General features: G+C 36.6%; 1 protein-coding gene and 1 long non-coding RNA gene across 3 annotated transcripts; one reads left to right on the plus strand and one right to left on the minus strand.

The window, feature by feature from the left end:
- Window positions 1-373: 373 nt before the first annotated feature.
- On the plus strand, window positions 374-2,032 carry LOC149896052 (uncharacterized). Of its 2 annotated transcripts, XR_016458387.1 has the most exons (3): window positions 381-466; window positions 696-739; window positions 823-2,032. It is a non-coding gene; the product is annotated as an uncharacterized LOC149896052 (long non-coding RNA). The 2 variants fall into 2 exon arrangements; XR_016458388.1 differs by lacking the exon at window positions 696-739 and having other exon boundaries at window positions 374-466.
- A 5,794-nt stretch (window positions 2,033-7,826) lies between these two features.
- On the minus strand, window positions 7,827-11,076 carry LOC149896053 (uncharacterized). Its single transcript, XM_090118105.1, has one exon. It carries the CDS (start codon window positions 10,555-10,557, stop codon window positions 8,614-8,616), a length of 1,944 nt encoding a protein of 647 aa, XP_089974231.1. The 5' UTR covers window positions 10,558-11,076; the 3' UTR covers window positions 7,827-8,613.
- Between the last annotated feature and the right edge of the window lie 7,364 nt (window positions 11,077-18,440).

Here is an 18,440-nt window from a genome sequence, read left to right on the forward strand (position 1 = left end):
GTTGCTTGCCTCCTCACGTGCTTTTACGCTACCGAAGAATCTCCTCCGTTAAGTTAGATATGGCATATATTACTTTAAAAAAAATGAAGATCTTTTTATTTCAAAAGCAAGTTAAGGTTAATAGATAGGATACTAATGCCCGTTTTCACCAACATCCCCTAAGTTTATGGGATCCCCTAAACATGTTTAGGGGACCGTTAAAAGATGGTTTCTGTTTCACCAGCCATTAGGGGTCAACTAAACGTTAAAAAGTCCCCTAACTTTAGGAGACCGACATTTTGGCCCATAAACCGGCACATAAGTGAGTTATCCTTTAACAAACAAAGATAGCAAACATCCTAGCTTAGCCAAGGGTTTTTCAAAAGTCCCGAGCGCTAGAGACGAAGCTAGAAAAACATGGGAGGAGTTGACTATCAAATTAAATAGCTTGGGAGGCTGCACTAAAACATGGAAACAGTGGACAAAGGTAGGCAATAGGCATATAGAAAACTATTCATCTTATACCGTGTAGGTATCTGGCTTACATATTAATAAACTTTTAATTTTGCTTTAATATTGGTCTGACAAAAAGAGTGCCGTGAAGAAAAAAGCTGTCCTAAAATACCGGGCACGCAATAAGACTGGTGGTGGATGTGAATCGGTGGTGGAGCTTTCAGAGTTGGAGGAGAAAATACTCACATTAATGGGCGGGGAAGGTTTTGCAATTGGTGATAGGCATTTGGAAATTAATCCATTTGAAGTAAGCGATTGTTATCGATTTTGTTGATCCGATACATGTATGTATGTAAAATATAATAATTCAATGTCATGTTCTTTTTTTAGGAAATCCCCGTCCTTACTGATGCCAACGAAAGCCCCACATTGCCGACTTCATCTATGGTAAATGAAACCACAACTATTATAAGTAAATACTTAGTGTATTAAAAAAATATTACTTTAATAATAAACAACTTATTAGTAAATGTTTCTTATATTGTTCTAGGAATACCAAGTCTTGGTATGTATGTATGATGTATGTATGAGACTGCTATAAATACGGAAAATGTTAGTATGGCAGATACTGAGGTATATATTAATAAGATATTATGAAAATGGTACTTTTTTATTGATTCCAGTATTTGAAATACTATGTTTTTTTTCAGAGACCTCAACCAATTCAGCAATATGTTGACTGTATCCCAGGGACATCATATTCATCAGCAAGACCCTGTGTAGTCCGCATAGTATGTACCCACTGTTTATTTTTGTTTATTTGACAACATTTCTAAAACAATCTCTTTGTAACATAGTAACAATCAAAATATTGATATTCAGATATCCAAAATTGAACCAGAGGCCGAACCTTCCCCTGCTCATACACCACCGAGAGCGGAGGTAACGAGCCCTCTGCAAGCAGTTACCCCCTCTGGCTCGGGCAACTTTCCTGCTCGACGTCGATTGAACGTCGCGGGTCCATCACCGCGTCGTACTACAAGTAATTATGAGATTTATGAATTGATTTACAATATTTATAATCAACAATAAAAATTTGGAAATACATACAAATAAAACTAAATAATACTTGATAATGAATTAAGGAAATAATAATAACATCAGACCACTTGTCAAAAATTCGTCACCGGTGGAAATAATAATAAATTAATATATATTTTTACGTTTCAGGGTCATCGAGTCGTCCACAACAAAGGCAAAGAAGACGATCACCTCCATCACAAAGGCGGCAATCTCAACTAACAACCTTTACCGAAAGGTTTCTTGGAAGAGCAACGGATTGAGATTGACCGTCGCTACTGTGAGTTACAGGAGGTGATGGTCAACTCACAAAGGGAGACCAACAGAATGTTAGCAGAGGGCCTGATTGCCGTCGGGGAAGGTCTTAAATTATTAGCTGAAAATTTAAAAAAATAAAATAATTTTATACTTAAATACATTTATAAGTTCTTAACTTATTTTAGTAGTAAAAAATTATCTGTGGTTTTACTTATGTGAAGAATGTGCACGTCACATTTGATAATTTCTTCACAGACTATAGACTCATGGAGTTTCTGTATGAAAATGACATCAATGCCGCCGGCACCGTGCGCAGGCACCGAGTGGGATTGCCGAATCTCATAAAATGAGTAAACAAAATGAATCTGAAGCTACAAAAAGGCCACTTCAAGTGGACAGTGAATGGTAATGTCGTATTTGTTGTTTGGCAGGACAACAAAGACAGCAGGAGCTTTTGAGCACTGCATTCCACCCAAAAATCGATGTAATCGAGTAAAGGAACAAATAATCTCACTAGTTCGAGAAATGGGCCACGTCGAGGATTTTATCGCGAAGGTAGAAACACAGTGGGTTAATATATCTCTTGTACCATGGGAGAAAAAGGACAACACTATTTCATTTTGGTCCTGTAGGGACACACATATGCAATTCGCAGATCAAAGCTTTTTGTATATGTATGTGTCCACATTGTTTCCCCGACGCTTTTTACATTTATTAAAATTATTAGAGTCAGTAGTGCATAACGGTTAGCCTAAGCAACACGTATTGTAAAGAGAATTAAAAGTAATTAAAGAAAAAGGCTTTATTATTTGGAGACCTTGGGTGCAGAAGCATTACTCTACAGGTCCAAAGTTTTGAAATATCAAGATACAGGAGGCAATAATCCTTTAATAGAATTATGTTCATTTGCCTTGGCGATGATTTATTTGCCGTGGTCTAATGGGGAAGTTGAACGAGTCTTTAGCCAACTAAATATAGTTAAAAACAAGGCTCGCAATAGACTACACAACACCACCACGAATGCCATTATTACCATCAGGGCAGGATTACGGCGTCAAGAAAAAATCATTCTCGCACCAGCTCTCTATAGTTAAGGTCGTAGATTAAGTAAAAATTGTAATTTGTTTAAATAAATTATTTTCTTTTAAAGTAATCTCGACCCAGTTATTTTTACTGGCGCCCAACTTAGGGGCCTAACAAGTGAATTTAAAGTAAATTCATAGTAATTTCGAAAAGTTCACGAAATCTGTAAAGGTTGAAAGTTAGGCAACTCACAAATAAATAAGTGAAAATACGAAGTTCGAGGGAAGAAATTAAAAAGGAGGTCATCATCGGATATTTGCTGTAAGTACCGTAGCATAATCCTTTCACCATTCCTTTCCACCTGAAACCCCGACTTTTGTATATAACTATAGGGATACTGGAGAGAATCACTCTCCTTCTGAAAGTGAGAGCAGTCTTAGTGATTTGAGTTATTCAACTTACTGTAATAATCCAACTGTCATAGACAATATGGATCCAAAGACCTTGTTGTCGTTCGTTTCCACATATGATGGTGACGCATTTAATCTTGATAATTTTATAAACTGTGCCAAACATTGGTTACAGATCGCAGGCGGGGACACACCACCAAATGTAATGTTATTATTAAGTAAATTAGAGCCGCTATGACTATCTCAATGGTAGACCATGACTTTTAATGGAATAATATAGAGTTAACTTTAAAGAAACAATGCGGAGATAATAGAGAATTTAATACGTTATTAATATAATTATCAAATGTTAAGAGAAAAGGTACTTATAAAGATTTAATTTTTAAATTAAAACAGAAGTATTTTTTATTAGAAGTAAGTTATAAGATAAATATAGTGAAAAAACATTAGTTGATGAATAATGGAACCATATATTAATACAGTGCAAAATGCATTAAGAAATAGTTTACCGAACCATGACTAGATTTACGTGTCAAACTGTAGTTTTAAAGAAACAGCCGCCCGAATATTGCAATTAGAAGCTGAGGGTAGGTTCAATAATATCAAACAAAAATTTTCAAGTACTTTACCGCGGCCGCGAATCGTTCAGCAGGGTTATCCACAGCAGAAACCGAATTTTATGAATCAAAAACATAAATATCCAAAAAATCGAAGAATGAATTATAATCATAACCAGAATGATAATAACTTCCACCAAAAATATCCTTGGAAGCCAAACCTAAATAATGTTTTCAATAAGCCACAAAATAGCTATTTTAAACGAAATATCGTCCAATAAATAGGAATGTACACTACGGCCAACGTAACTTGGCGGGCCTGAACTTCGCGCAGAAGGCTGCGCACGAACGTTTTTTAGGAACGAAATGGTGGCATGAGGCGGCGTGCGCGGGGCGGAGATCTAGGCTAGGGATTGACTCTATGTAAACACAATCATTCCTTTATTCGAACGAATATCGCAATCGATTTTTATCGATTTGAAATTTATTGATTTTTGTTTATATGAGATACTGAACGAAAAAGCTTTACAAACTTATTCAATTTTGTTGTTAGTAAAAGAGATTTCGAGTTTAATAGCAAAAAAAAACTAATAACATTTTATTTTCATGGTTGTAAGACATGATTTAGTTAAATATCATTTATTTATAAACGACCACTACAATAAGGACTGATTGAGAATATTTGAAACCTATTATAAAATTAAATATAAATATATTTCACAATTCAATTTCAATCGATTTGAAAAAAAAATCGATTAATCAATATCCTCAGACACGCATAGTGGACATCCCTTTTTGTTTACGTCGTATAACTTCGTGCATATTCGGCAATTCTCGGTACGCAATTATGTATCTCAGTCACACGTTAACATTGGTGTCGTGTTCGTGTCGCTATCTCTGTCTTGAGTACCGGCGGTTACAAAAGTTTTCGTTGAGTTGATCGTTATTATTTGTTATTATTATATTGTTGAGTGTTAAGTTTAAATTTGTTCGTGTTTAAGTTTGTTTTAGTGATAATTTGGAATATTCTACTTGGAATTTTGTATTATTCGCGAACAAAGATGCCACCAAAGCATAATATGGTTTGAAATCGCCAGGCGAGAAAAATAATATTCGATTTAACGCAGTATTTTAAAAAAGAAAACGAAGAAGGCGTAAAAAATGTTGACAAAGTTTTTTTAAGAGTTGCTGAGTGAATCCTGAATTAATTAGGTTATTTTTATTGCTTTATGTCTCATAGCGTTTTGATATTTATTTTATTTGTACTTGGTCTCTGTATAAGGAAATTTTTATTCGAATTTCAGTTTAAAAGAAATAAATGCCTATAACACTTTTTTTTACGAGTGTACATGCGCAAAAGTTCGTAGAGGCTATGTTCAGGCCCGCCAAGTTACGTTGGTCGTATTGTAAACGAAACGGAAGACATGTCCATGAGGACAGCACCTCAATTACGCCCCGATCAAACGAACTTAGGTAAAGGTTTAGTGCAGAAGAAGTTTTTCATAATAATAATATAGATAAAGCAAATTTTTACATAAAGGCCTCTCAAAATAAAGGGTCATAGAATTTAATTACTCTATTTCGGATAATAAGTATCACGAACCACACGCTATTTGGGCTCATCTCTTACCCATTATGAAATTATTAAAAACAGAATGCCCTGAACTTAAATGCATACATTTTTTCTCAGATGGACCCAGAATTTTTATACAACTAAACTAGGCTTTGACATGTATACGTGGAATTTTTCTGAAAGCTGCCATGGTAAGGGTGTGGCGGATGGAATAGGTGGGTCGGTGAAGAGAACTTTAGATAAACGAGTTGCGTATGTCTTTGATATCACAAATGGAGAAGATGCATTCGAAATGCCGAAATCGGTATCCAAAACAATAAAGTTCTTTTTCATTGAAGACTTTGAAATACATCGGTGTCCAAAACAATAAAGTTCTTTTTCATTGAAGACTTTGAAATACAAATGCTTCTAAATAACGTTGTTGATGTAAAACCAGTAAATGGAACCATGCAAATACACCAAGTGCTTGTTTGCTCATTCATCACAGCTACTCCACAGGGTGTTAAGCTGTTTTTGCCAAATCGGGAAAGATTATACACGTTCGATTTATGATTTTAAGACACATTCAATTTACAATGATTGCTCAACGAATAAAGAACCATCTAATAAAATTGCTTCCGATACCATCCACCAGCAATAGCACCAATAATAGATTACTTGAACCTTGTCTGACACAAAAATCTTGTCAAAAGTCTTGCCAGGTTGAAAAAAATTCTGAAGTTTGAATTTTTTTATGTTAGTTTGAATTGTGTTTGAGGCAAATTTATTTGCAAATTTATATATAGATTTTTTTACAAGTTCAGCGAGTTTTAAACCAATAAATGTAGAATTTTGAATATCCCATTGCTATAAATTTATAAAGAATAGAAAAAATTCGATCACCAGGCGGAACTACAACCCGCATCCTTTCGCGCCATTCCAGGGCGGATGCCTGACCAACTCGGCCACTCGTGACCCGCCAGAGCGATCGAATTTATTCTATTCTTTCACTTTCATGTCTAAGGGACACACCGCGCGCCATCTATTGAGATGACTAACAACCATCTCAACCGATATCAAATATCATCTCAAATTGATAGTTTTGGTTTTATGGTATTCAAATGCTTTATAAATATAAATTTATAAAGAATATAAAAAAATTACTGTAACAATATTTATTAATATGATGATTTTAAATTTTTTTCTTTCTTGTTTTAGTCATGGAACTGAGACAACGAACGAGTCCAGAACAGTTCTCCGATCTTTTAGATTTTATGGAGAGGTAAAATTATCTCATCCCTTCAACAATAACATATCCAAATAGCCGCTTACCTCGACTTCACTTTATTATTTATTTTTGCCAGATGAATTCCTAGTACTTCTACAATAACATATTACATTAGCTTTGTACTCGGTAAAGATAGTGCTCTAAATTTATCTTTACATCTTTACAATATTAATATAGATGACACCTTTAGGTTACACAACATTGAACTGTGTTTAACTAATGTGGTGTTGTTTATGTAACAGACACGAAGATATCTCGCGACCCCAGCCAGGTCCTCAAGGAAGAGCGAGAAGCAACCAATTATGGACTGAAGTCACAACTCTGTTGAACTCTCTAGGCGGAGGTGTTCAGATATCTTCAGATAAATGGCGAAAGGTAGCTCCAGCATATGAAAATTTTGTAGAAGCATCAAAAGCTGTAGGTGTTGAAGACGACATTGATAAAGATGCGTTGTACGAAGAGATTCGCGTTCTACGAAATACCTTGGAAGCTATAAAAAAACAAGCTTCTTCATCTTATACTACGTTTTCGTGGACGACGTTTCTAAAGGCAGAAGTAAACCCTAACTTGAAGAAGATAATTAAATCGATAATGGCAGTACCATGTAGAAATGCTTATGCGGAAAGAGTATTAAGTCATATGAACCATTTGTGGACGGACAGTCGTAATAAATTAAGCGTGGACATAGTGAAGGCTGAATTATGTATACGATGTAATTTCAGTGCGCCATGTCGCGAAATGCATGAGGCATACTGGCACGGGTGTGCAGGGTCTTGAAGAGAAAGATCCCCAAAAAAAGATTCAGTTTTGCCGTTACCTTCTCAATAGAGACATTGAAGATGGGTGGTTTTTAAAATCAATCTTATCGACGGATGAAAGCAAATTTAGTAGAGAGGGCATTACAAATTTCCACAATCTCCACGAATGGCCCGACAAGGACAATAATCCACACTGGAAAAAGCAAATCACATTCCAGAGGAAGTTTTCAGTCAATATGTGGGCAGGAGTAATTGGCAGGACGTTGATTGGGCCTCACTTCGAGAAACCGGTCGTAGTTTAGCTGATAAGTATGGCGTTGGAACATCCACTATTAGTGATATTAAGAAGAATACTTGGTCGCGCCAATATAAAAATATACGTAAATATATTCTCGATATGAAAGTGGACTGTATTTTGATCTACGTGGTGTTCGCAAAGAGGGATAGACAGGATCATACGGCACGTACCTCGTCGGAGGGAGTAGCGTCCAGAACACACGCGCCGCCACGCGGTCAGGGTCCTCCAGCTCGCGGCGGGCAAGAACGGCGTCCAGTCCCACACTCCACACAAACACACACGCGGCGGTGAGCGCGACCAAGGGCCGGGGCACGGGATACCCCGGTGGCGTTACAAGGGCACAATGCCTGATGATCTAGAGAGCCTCGTGGAAGCTCTCCGGCGGTGGCCGAGTCCCGAACCTCGCGAAGGAACGGAGCGAACTCGACTGACTGCAGCGACACGAACGTCGCGTTCACGTCTTATTGGACGTGTCACGTGGTTAGAGACCACGCGATGATTGGTTGTGCTCGTATGTAGGGAAGGATGAAGGAACACACCACAAACAATAAACGTTTAATTTCTACATTTACTATTTTAATTATATTGGCGTTACCATATCCACCCGCCCTAAATGGGTCACCATTTAAAACCAATCATAAGATACAGCGAAAACTATGACTCTAGGATCGCATAATGCGCGCGGGTTGATAAAAGTCCTAAGAGCCACGGCGGTAATATAAATAACAAGTTCTATGGCTCTAGGAGCGCAAAATGCGAGCGGGACAATAAAAAATCCTAAAAGTCACGGCGGAAATATAACTAACAAATTCTATGACTCTAGGATCGCGTAATGCGAGCGGGGTATATAAATTCCTAAAGTCACGGCGGTATTATAACTAAGAAATTATAAACGAAAGCGGTGCAAAACTTAAAATTAAACTTAACTAACTGCGGTAATATACTAATGCGATATAACTATTGTCTTGGAAGCGGACATAAACGAACGACCGGGCGAAGGTAAGTTCCCTTGGCGGTTCTAACTGTACAAACGCGCGCGACGTCGTCCTTTGAAGGATGTACTTTCTCTACGACGGCTAAAGGCCAGGTTAGGGGCGGTGCATTATCATTTATTACAACCACGACCGTTCCAGGAGTAATAGGTGTCGAAGGCGTATTCCATTTCTGCCTAACCTGCAGACCGTGTAAGTATTCTAATCTCCAACGTTTCCAAAACGACTGAACTAACTTGTCCAGTAGCGAATGCTTATCAAGCAAACTGACGTGATCAGATTTGACTTGAGGCGCGGGTAAAGCTAATAAAAGCGCGGTAATTAAAATAACACGAAATAAATGCGTTATGATATTCATATATTTAATATGATAATAGTCAATGATCATGATAATTATGTGATCATTGCGCGGTAATATCACTGGATGCTTATGTGCATATTCCAGGGCGGAATCGCTTAGACGTCCAATGAGGATAAGTCTGTTGCGAATAAAAGGCCTCAAGCGGTTGAGAGCCTGCGAATAAAATTTATAAAAGAGTATATTATAACACTCCTCTGCAAAATATTTATTTTGCAGGGCGGGAATAATTTTATTCTCAGCGAAATTAGGTTCCTCTACGGTCATCATAACACCGCGGCGGGGTAATAATATAAGGAACCTATAAATATAAAATACACGACGCGACGAGACGCGAAGGGCGGTATCGTATAAAGCGCAATGCTTTATAGGCGGGCACACAGTGTGCGCTAATAATTTTCGTTCGGGAATGTCTGCAATAGACTCACCATCGGGACTCCTAAGAGGCCAATCAGATGGGTCCGAACGAGCCCACTGGGATCCGTGGAACCACAGAGGGTGCGGTACGAGATTTTGTGGCATAATGCCACGCGAAAGAACGTCAGCGGGAATTTCAATACCAGAAATATGGTAGAAATTATCTGATGGGATGTTATACACGTCTGTGGGAGCAACGAAGCCCATCATGTCCCACAGGCGGGCGGCAATTGACAAGATGGAGTGCTTAGTGCACATCACATCGGCGGGAGCGGTAATTTTAAAATAAAAACAATCATGAACAGTAGACCAATGCAGACAAAATAATTTATGTTGCACGGTCTTATCAAACTCCACCGCGGAGGGTAAAAGTTTGTGCGAAGCGGGAAGATTATCTAACACATTTTTGCTATTACTATTCCATTTAATAAGATCCCACTGAGCTCCCTTAAACAAATCGATGAGCTGCTGCGACGCGGAAACTGCTTCACATTCCGTGGGAATAGAGAAGGCGATATCATCCATATACAACGAGGAAGACGCAATGCCACTCGCGAGCGGATATTTCGCGCCGTCATCTTCTACGAGCTGTCTTACCGTGCGCAGTGCATGATAAGGACTAGACTTGATGCCGAAGCAAACTCGATTAAATTGATAAAGAAGCAGCGGATCCTGCGGGCTGAAACGATATAAAAAACATTGAAAACGACGATCAAACTCACGCACGAATATCTGCAGAAACTGTTGGCGGCAATCGGCGGTCATGGCAATCGCGTGGAGAAGAAAACCTAAAATAATTGTAAACAAATTGCCTTGTAAATTCGGTCCAACATGCAGAAGGTCATTCAACGAACGCTGGCTTCCAGAAGTTGGCATGCTAGCATCTAAAACTATGCGCAGCTTAGTCGACGATTTATCCTCGCGCAGAACAGCGTGATGCGGTATAATGTAAATAGGTGTAGGGTCACGCGGGTCATACGGAGGCGCGGGTGAAATATAATTTTTAGTTAGATAATCTTTTATGACGTCATCATATGCCAACCTTAATTTAGGTGAAGCTTGAAGCTTTCTTTCGAGGCACATGAAACGTTTTGCGGGCAATATTAAATGAGTCACCGAGAGTGTAGAAATCATCCTTAAATGGAAGCGAAACAATATATCTACCACTCACGGGGTCGCGGGTTGTAGTTAATTTATAATATTCTTCACATTCAACATCATCGGGATGTTGAACGGGCGGTGCGGTAGGAAGCTCCTCGAGCTCCCAGAAACGCCTGACTAATGAGTCAATAGCGGCGGTCTCTTGAACGTGACAACACATCAAGGGCGGTTTATGTATGTTAGGTATGGTGGGTACTGAACCCATTATTACATAGCCTAACACCGTGCGCAATGCAGCGGGCGCCGACGAGTCACGAGATGCATGAACTACGTCGGGGAGAAGCAGATGAGGGAACAGAGAAGCACCGATTAATAAATCGATTTTGTTTGGCGTACCAAAACTCTCATCTGCGAGCGGTAAATGCGAAATATGCGATAAGACAGAAGTGTCTATAACAGCGGTAGGTAGTAAATCCGTAACATGATCAACAACTAGCGGTGAAATATTAAAAGATATGTTGTTGTCAAGACGCGAATAAAATTTTATATTTACGGAATTACTATTTATAATTTTTTCTGAACCACCGAACCCCTTAATAATAGTACGTTCGGTTTTCTGCGGTTTAATACCTAAACGTTCACAACATTCATTCGTAATGAAGTGACTTTGCGAAGCGGAATCTAAAAGCGCGCGAATAACAAGCCGTTCGCCTTTACAATTATAAGCTACGACTTCAGCGGTTGATAATAAAATAGTACATTGTTTATTCGCGGGCGCGTTGCATTGAAATGCGTTATCAGTATCAGCTGTATAGCTAGCGGTACATAGCGCAATGTCGGAGCGGACGCACCCGCCCGACGCGGACGGCGGTGACGGCGCAGGCAACGGCGGTGTGCTGCGCGGCGGGGGGTGAGACGCAGGCGCGGGAATGGAAGATTCGCGTTTCAAATGTAACATCGTATGATGTTTTAATTTACAAATGCGGCAATTAAAATACGACGAACAACTAGAAACTCGATGTTTTATACTGAGACAATTTATACACGCGTTTCTATCCTTTACGCATTTCAAACGTTCCTGCGGACTCATTTTATGAAAACTCGAACATTTATATAAATTTTGATGCGTAATATTTGTACAAAGACAACTATATGCGGAATCAGCGGTTGTTACGTAAGACTGATACTTAGGCGGAGCAGACGAGATATTATTTGAACTGCGGTTATAATTATTATACTTTCGAGGCGGTTTATTTATTCCCGAATTTGTGGAAGGATGAATGCGTTCTAATACCTTCGCACGAGTTTGAATAAATTGAACTAAGTTATCAAAAGTAGGCATTTCACTACCAAACTTTGTCTCGAAAGCGCGAACAGTATCTGAATCTAACTTCTTCAACGCGATATGAACAATCATTAAATCTGTAATATTATCTAACTTTATATTTTGTAAGGCGCGCACTGCGCTAATAAAGTTATCTGTAAATAAATCAAAGTTTGTTGCGGACGGAGAATGCAAAGGTTTAAAATCAAACATTTGATTTAAATACGCGGAAACCAACATACGTTTATCATCATATTTATCTTTTAAAGTTTGTAAAATTAAATTATAATTTTCAGCGGAGGGGGTTATACCAGCTATAACAGTTGTGGCCTTCCCCGTTAATTTACCTAGTAAATAATATAAACGCTCGGCATCTGTAAGGCCGGGATTGTTATGAACAACTGATTCAAAATTCGAAAGAAACAGCGGAAATGAGCGAATATCACCCGAAAATGGTACTAATTCAATAGGCGGTAATTTAGGCCTATTTTTATGCAAATTATTAATATCTCCGTGTGACGGACTTGGTTGCGAATATTGCGATTTAATTCTTATAACTCTGCTATATAAAGACTCGAATGCAACGAGGCTTTTATAATCAGGTTTCGCGGTAGGTGTTAATAATAATAAGCGAGTATTGTATTCGTCTAAACATTTTTCAAATCTTTCACGTAATGATTCTATCTGCGCGGACTCGTCAAGGAAACTTTCCATTAGCGAGGCGTTGTTATGAACGTTTAAAGACAAATCATACATTTGTTGCACCATTTCGAATATAACTTCGCGTTTAGCTAATAACATGGATAACTGCGAATCATTTATATCTTCCGAATCATTAACATCCGAAGCGTCACTATCAGGTAACTTAGTCATTTTCTTAGGCGGCATTTTTAATAACAAAAGTATATATTCAAACAGAGAATGTTACAATACAAGTTACAATAACAAGTAATACGACTAAATAAAGTAGGTCAGCGACGCAAGCGTAATATGAACCGAGTATGAATTTTCAATATGGTCGGATTATAACAGCGGATCGCGGAATGACCTAGATAACGTTATAAATTTCGAGCGCGGGTAGCGGGTAAATAAATATGATGAAATATGTTCGATTTATAATGATTTTAGCGTTATAACTGCGGATAAACGATATGAATATAGTTTTAATTAACTATTTTAATAATAATATACGCGTAACTTAATGTTACGGGCGGAATAAAATATATTTTAAGCAAAAAATAATAGATGACGCAATGTCGATCTATGCGGTATATTATAGTTATTTCACAATGAATGTACTATTAAATCGCTTATTAGGGCCTACAATGAGTATCCTAATAAGGGCGGGTTTAAAATATATTTTATATGAATAGTAGAAGACGCATTGTCGTTCTATTATATGCGGTATATTAAATAGTATTTCGCATTGAAGATACTACTAATCGCTTATTAGGTCCTACACAATGAGTATCCTAATAAGGGCGGTGGAATCATCAGGTAATGGTTACTATCCGGGTCGAAGGTACCACTCATTGGTCGCGCCAATATAAAAATATACGTAAATATATTCTCGATATGAAAGTGGACTGTATTTTGATCTACGTGGTGTTCGCAAAGAGGGATAGACAGGATCATACGGCACGTACCTCGTCGGAGGGAGTAGCGTCCAGAACACACGCGCCGCCACGCGGTCAGGGTCCTCCAGCTCGCGGCGGGCAAGAACGGCGTCCAGTCCCACACTCCACACAAACACACACGCGGCGGTGAGCGCGACCAAGGGCCGGGGCACGGGATACCCCGGTGGCGTTACAAGGGCACAATGCCTGATGATCTAGAGAGCCTCGTGGAAGCTCTCCGGCGGTGGCCGAGTCCCGAACCTCGCGAAGGAACGGAGCGAACTCGACTGACTGCAGCGACACGAACGTCGCGTTCACGTCTTATTGGACGTGTCACGTGGTTAGAGACCACGCGATGATTGGTTGTGCTCGTATGTAGGGAAGGATGAAGGAACACACCACAAACAATAAACGTTTAATTTCTACATTTACTATTTTAATTATATTGGCGTTACCAATACTGATTCAATTTTGTTGAACACCTGCAAGTTAGATAGTGAAGACAAGAGACATCAGAAAATAATGAAGAAACCGAAAAATGAACTTTTAGAAGACGCTTTGTATTGTTGGTTTTTACAAAAAAGAAATCCTAGCGAGGACAAAACACAGATATTGAAATAGATGAAAATTTTTACAATGCTCTCTGCTCATTGAATGTTGATCTTTCTTCAGATCATCAACAATACAGTAGGATGGGTTGACAACCCAAAACGTTTGAGCGAAATAATAATAAAATTGATGATGTAGAAGCTCCTTATTATCAATTAAGGAAGGTATAGGAAATTAATACATAAAAGCTAAAGAATATATTATCATAAAACAATGACGTTACTATGCCTCAAATAAAATATCACATTAAGGGCTGATTTTTCAATCCTTGGTTAATACTTACATTTTAATATTATCGTGTAATACTTTATTGGGCGGATAAGTATTAACCATGGATTAAAAAATCGTCCATTAAATCTTAAATAATTCATTACATCCTTAAGTATTTCTTTATGAAAATTCAATTAATAATGTTTAATTTTTCAGGAAAATTAATTAGTTTAAATTTATCATAGTAAATTCCATTTTATTTTGTATCTCAGAAATGTGTGTTAATTCAAATTAACATTGGGCGTTAGCGTTAGCGAAAGTAAAATTTGCAAAAAAAGACGAAGTTCAACACATTGTTAATTATAGATATTTTTACAACTATTTTTTATGCATATTATGCTTATTCATTTATGAGTAAATAAAAACTCTTTAATTTACAGGTGTGACAGACAGAGAAATAGAGGAATACCTCGAGCATTCTGAAATAGAAGACTTCATTCCATCCGATGAAGATGTTGGTGACCCAGAATTTCAACCCAATGAAAGGTCGGCGACACCAACGGACAGTACTGATAGTGAAGTAGAAGAACCTGTGCGTGGTAGAGGAAGGAGGCTTGGGAGGACTAGTGTGAGAGTACGAGGGAATAGACGCGGGAGAGTACGTGGAAGGGGACGAGGAAGAAATAGGAATCTAGAGCTAGAGGTACAAAACAACTATCAGGACCAAACAAGCGTTGATAATGAAGACAATCCCTCTACTGCGGGATCCGTATCATCAGGAAATTGGAGTGTGAGAGAGTTTGATCCTCGATTTCCAGAATTATTACAGCCATCATATTTATTGATTGACTCTACAGAATATACCAAAGTTGATTATTTAAAGCAGTACATAGACGATGATCTTATTGATCTTATTGAACTTAAGATTATTACAAGAGTTAATAACAATGTATTTGAAATCGAATATAAAAAATAACAATATAAAAGTACAACTTAAAATGTTTATTGATACTGTGTTGTATTTTTACATGATTGTGATACCCACGAATTTATTTTAAACGTTATTTTTTCAACAAAATATCACTATTAGATTTGCCGGGCATCGTCTTTTGAAGAGTCACATTTTTTTTTCAGCATTACTAGTCAGTTCCATTGTCATTATGCCAGCGGAGCTCGTTGATGGGAGTGGACCACTCCCATATAATTTAGACCCAGATTGTGACATATTCTTAGGTAATTTAGAATAATATTTATAATAATTACATAACAACATATTTTTTTGTATTTGAAATAGTAGTTTTGTTTTCTCTGTTAGAATATTTTGTTCTTATTTTATATTTATTCCTGGCTATAGCTTGTACTTGAACATGGTTATAATGTAAACAGTTTTTTTCTTTTTTAGTTCAAAGCTGTGTACGGTGTTAATTTGGTTGTGGAATTTATATTATGTACATATTATAATGTAAGAGCTAGATATAAGGAATTGTTCTGCAATATGTTACTGTACCTATTGATAAAAAATAAAAGTAAAATAAGTGAAAACCCTTCACTTTGGGATGATATTAAGATTCAGCTTCCTAAACTACATTCAATTGCATACAAATACTTGAGTTCAGTCCCATCGTTTGTTTTCTAAAGCAGCACAAGTCATATAACAACAAATAAATATGCTGAAAGGCAAACGTTTAAATAAACTGTTGTTTTTGCAAAGTCTTTCAAAAGAACACTGGAAATAGGATAAAACTGACTTATAAAAATAAATGCAGATGTTTTTTTGAGTTCTTACTTTAATATATTAGTAATAAAGATTTTTCTCATGTATGGCTTTTACAGATTTTTTTAATAATACTATGCTTAGATTAGTAAAAAATATTTAAAAAGTACTCGATTTATACAAAACATCAATGTTTTCTTCTAATACATTTAAAGTAATCGATGTACAGTTACAATATATCGAATCGAAAAAAACATCAATGTTTTACCAAAGTGGACACCCCTAATTTGCCCCCATAACAGCAAATTGTAACGATTTCAAAATTAATTCCAAGATAACCTCGGCTATGGCCAACAAATATTGGTACCATATACATAATTATACTTAAGTGTGATTGTTATAAATTAGTCTGTGTGTTTTTTAATAAATAACAAATTAGATTGAATATTGTTTTTTTTTTAATACTGATTTTGGGTAAAAACATACAGATTTTAGCTGGCAATTCTAACAATCTTGCTCTATGACATTCGAGACCACTGCTACCAATAATTATTAAAAAATTTAGAGACTGGTTTAAAACAATATTTCAAATTTTGTTATACTAGTCCTTGATTCATCTTTGCCAACATAATCAATTTATGTAACCCTTTTCCTACAACTTTGGATTCAAAACAAGAAACTGGTTGATGCCAAAACAAAATTAAGAATATTTTTCCATTCTCATAAATGCTGTTTTCAAGCAAACAATAAAAACAAATGAGAGGACTAATAGACAGTCTATAGGCTAGTAAATGACTTTATTTTTAGCAAAAACCCACTTAGACTCAAACTCAAACATTTATTTATTTAATTAGACTTCTTATAGAAGCACTTTTGAAACTTCATTACATATTTTCAACATTTACCACCGATTCAGAAAGCAGTATCTACGGAGAAGAACCGGCAAGAAACTCCATAGTTGCTCTTTTAAATCATGTCAGTTTTACAATTTAATTTTACAAAATACATAATTATGTAACATCATATATTATAATAATATGCCAAAGAACTGTCCTGTGGACGCGACAACCCTCCATGGGTTTTTATCATCCATATATTCCTGAATAGTGTAGTACACTCTCTGAACTAGTACATTTTTTATATGTTCTAAATTTAGAACTACTAAACTCTTTAATATTGTGAGGAATTCTATTGTAGAAGCGTATACCTTGACCCAAAAACCCACTAAGCATTTGATTATTTTTCCAAATGCAAATAACAATCCTACATGTTCTTGAAACCAATTTAAGAACTAAGAAAAAACTATGAAAACACAGTTTGAAGACATGTTTTCCAAACAACACTAACCAAATTGACTTGAAGTACAATTCAGAAATTGTTAAACAGGATAGAAATGTGAGAAGAAACTGCCACATACTTATGAAGACTTCCGAGAAATTTCGATATGCTTGCAGCATATCGAAATGTCTCGGAACCACACAAACAAACGCCTCCGCAAAAATTAATTGTGTAATTTGCTTACAGACACACTAATCACCATGTGTGTCGTTTTATTCATCTAATTTAGCCTAAACACAGAAAGAGAAACCAAAACATCAACCGTAGCCAACCATTTTGTGGGACGCAAACAAAGACGCAAATGAACACAGGAACACCGAACACGGAACAATTTACAATATGAAGTATGAACAGAAATAACGATACAACGCACTACGCAGTAAAATGACAATGTCACAATCAGTGTTGCCACATGCCAAATCGATAAATCTGGATATAGTAGTCTAAAAATCTGTATAAAATCTGTATGAAATCAAACCGTAAGCTGTTTAAAATCTGAATGGTATGTTTGTTAAAGAAAACATTGGATTGTAGTTAAATCTTTATTGATTAAAAAAATACATACTTTTATTCATTTTATTTATCAATTTCTTGTGAACATTGAGCTTAAAACATGGCTCGTTATTCAATAATTGTTTTGTCAAAATTAGCCCCTCCATCGTTTCGGTGCCTAAATGGTTCCTGGTTTTTGTTTTAATAAAATTAATAGATGAAAAAATCTTTTCATGTAATCAGAAAACGTAGTCGACTCGTTATCATCGTAATGAACGAATGATTGATTTGCAAACATTAAAAAGAAACAAATACATTCATTCGTTAACAAAATACATGTTTCGGGAAATCCCCAGAAGAATATACAATTATTGTTTGTTTGTTCCGAGGGAAATCCCCGATGTACGCCATGAATGTTGCCGGATTTAAACAACTGTATAAAAATAATATACTTAGATAATGGATTATTTTATCATAGTAGCGTCCTTATCCAAAAAAGGTTTTAACAAATGTATAAAATTTACTTTGCTTATCAATTATTTTATCATAGTTAGTGTCCTTTACCTAAAATCTGTATAAAAGTAAAGCCAAATCTGTAATCTGTATAGGTGTC

The sequence above is a fragment of the Colias eurytheme genome, chromosome 29 (assembly GCF_061535395.1).
Source record: "Colias eurytheme isolate Ceu_HAF_F1 chromosome 29, ilColEury1 Martin Lab GWU primary, whole genome shotgun sequence".
Lineage (NCBI taxonomy): Eukaryota > Metazoa > Arthropoda > Insecta > Lepidoptera > Pieridae > Colias > Colias eurytheme.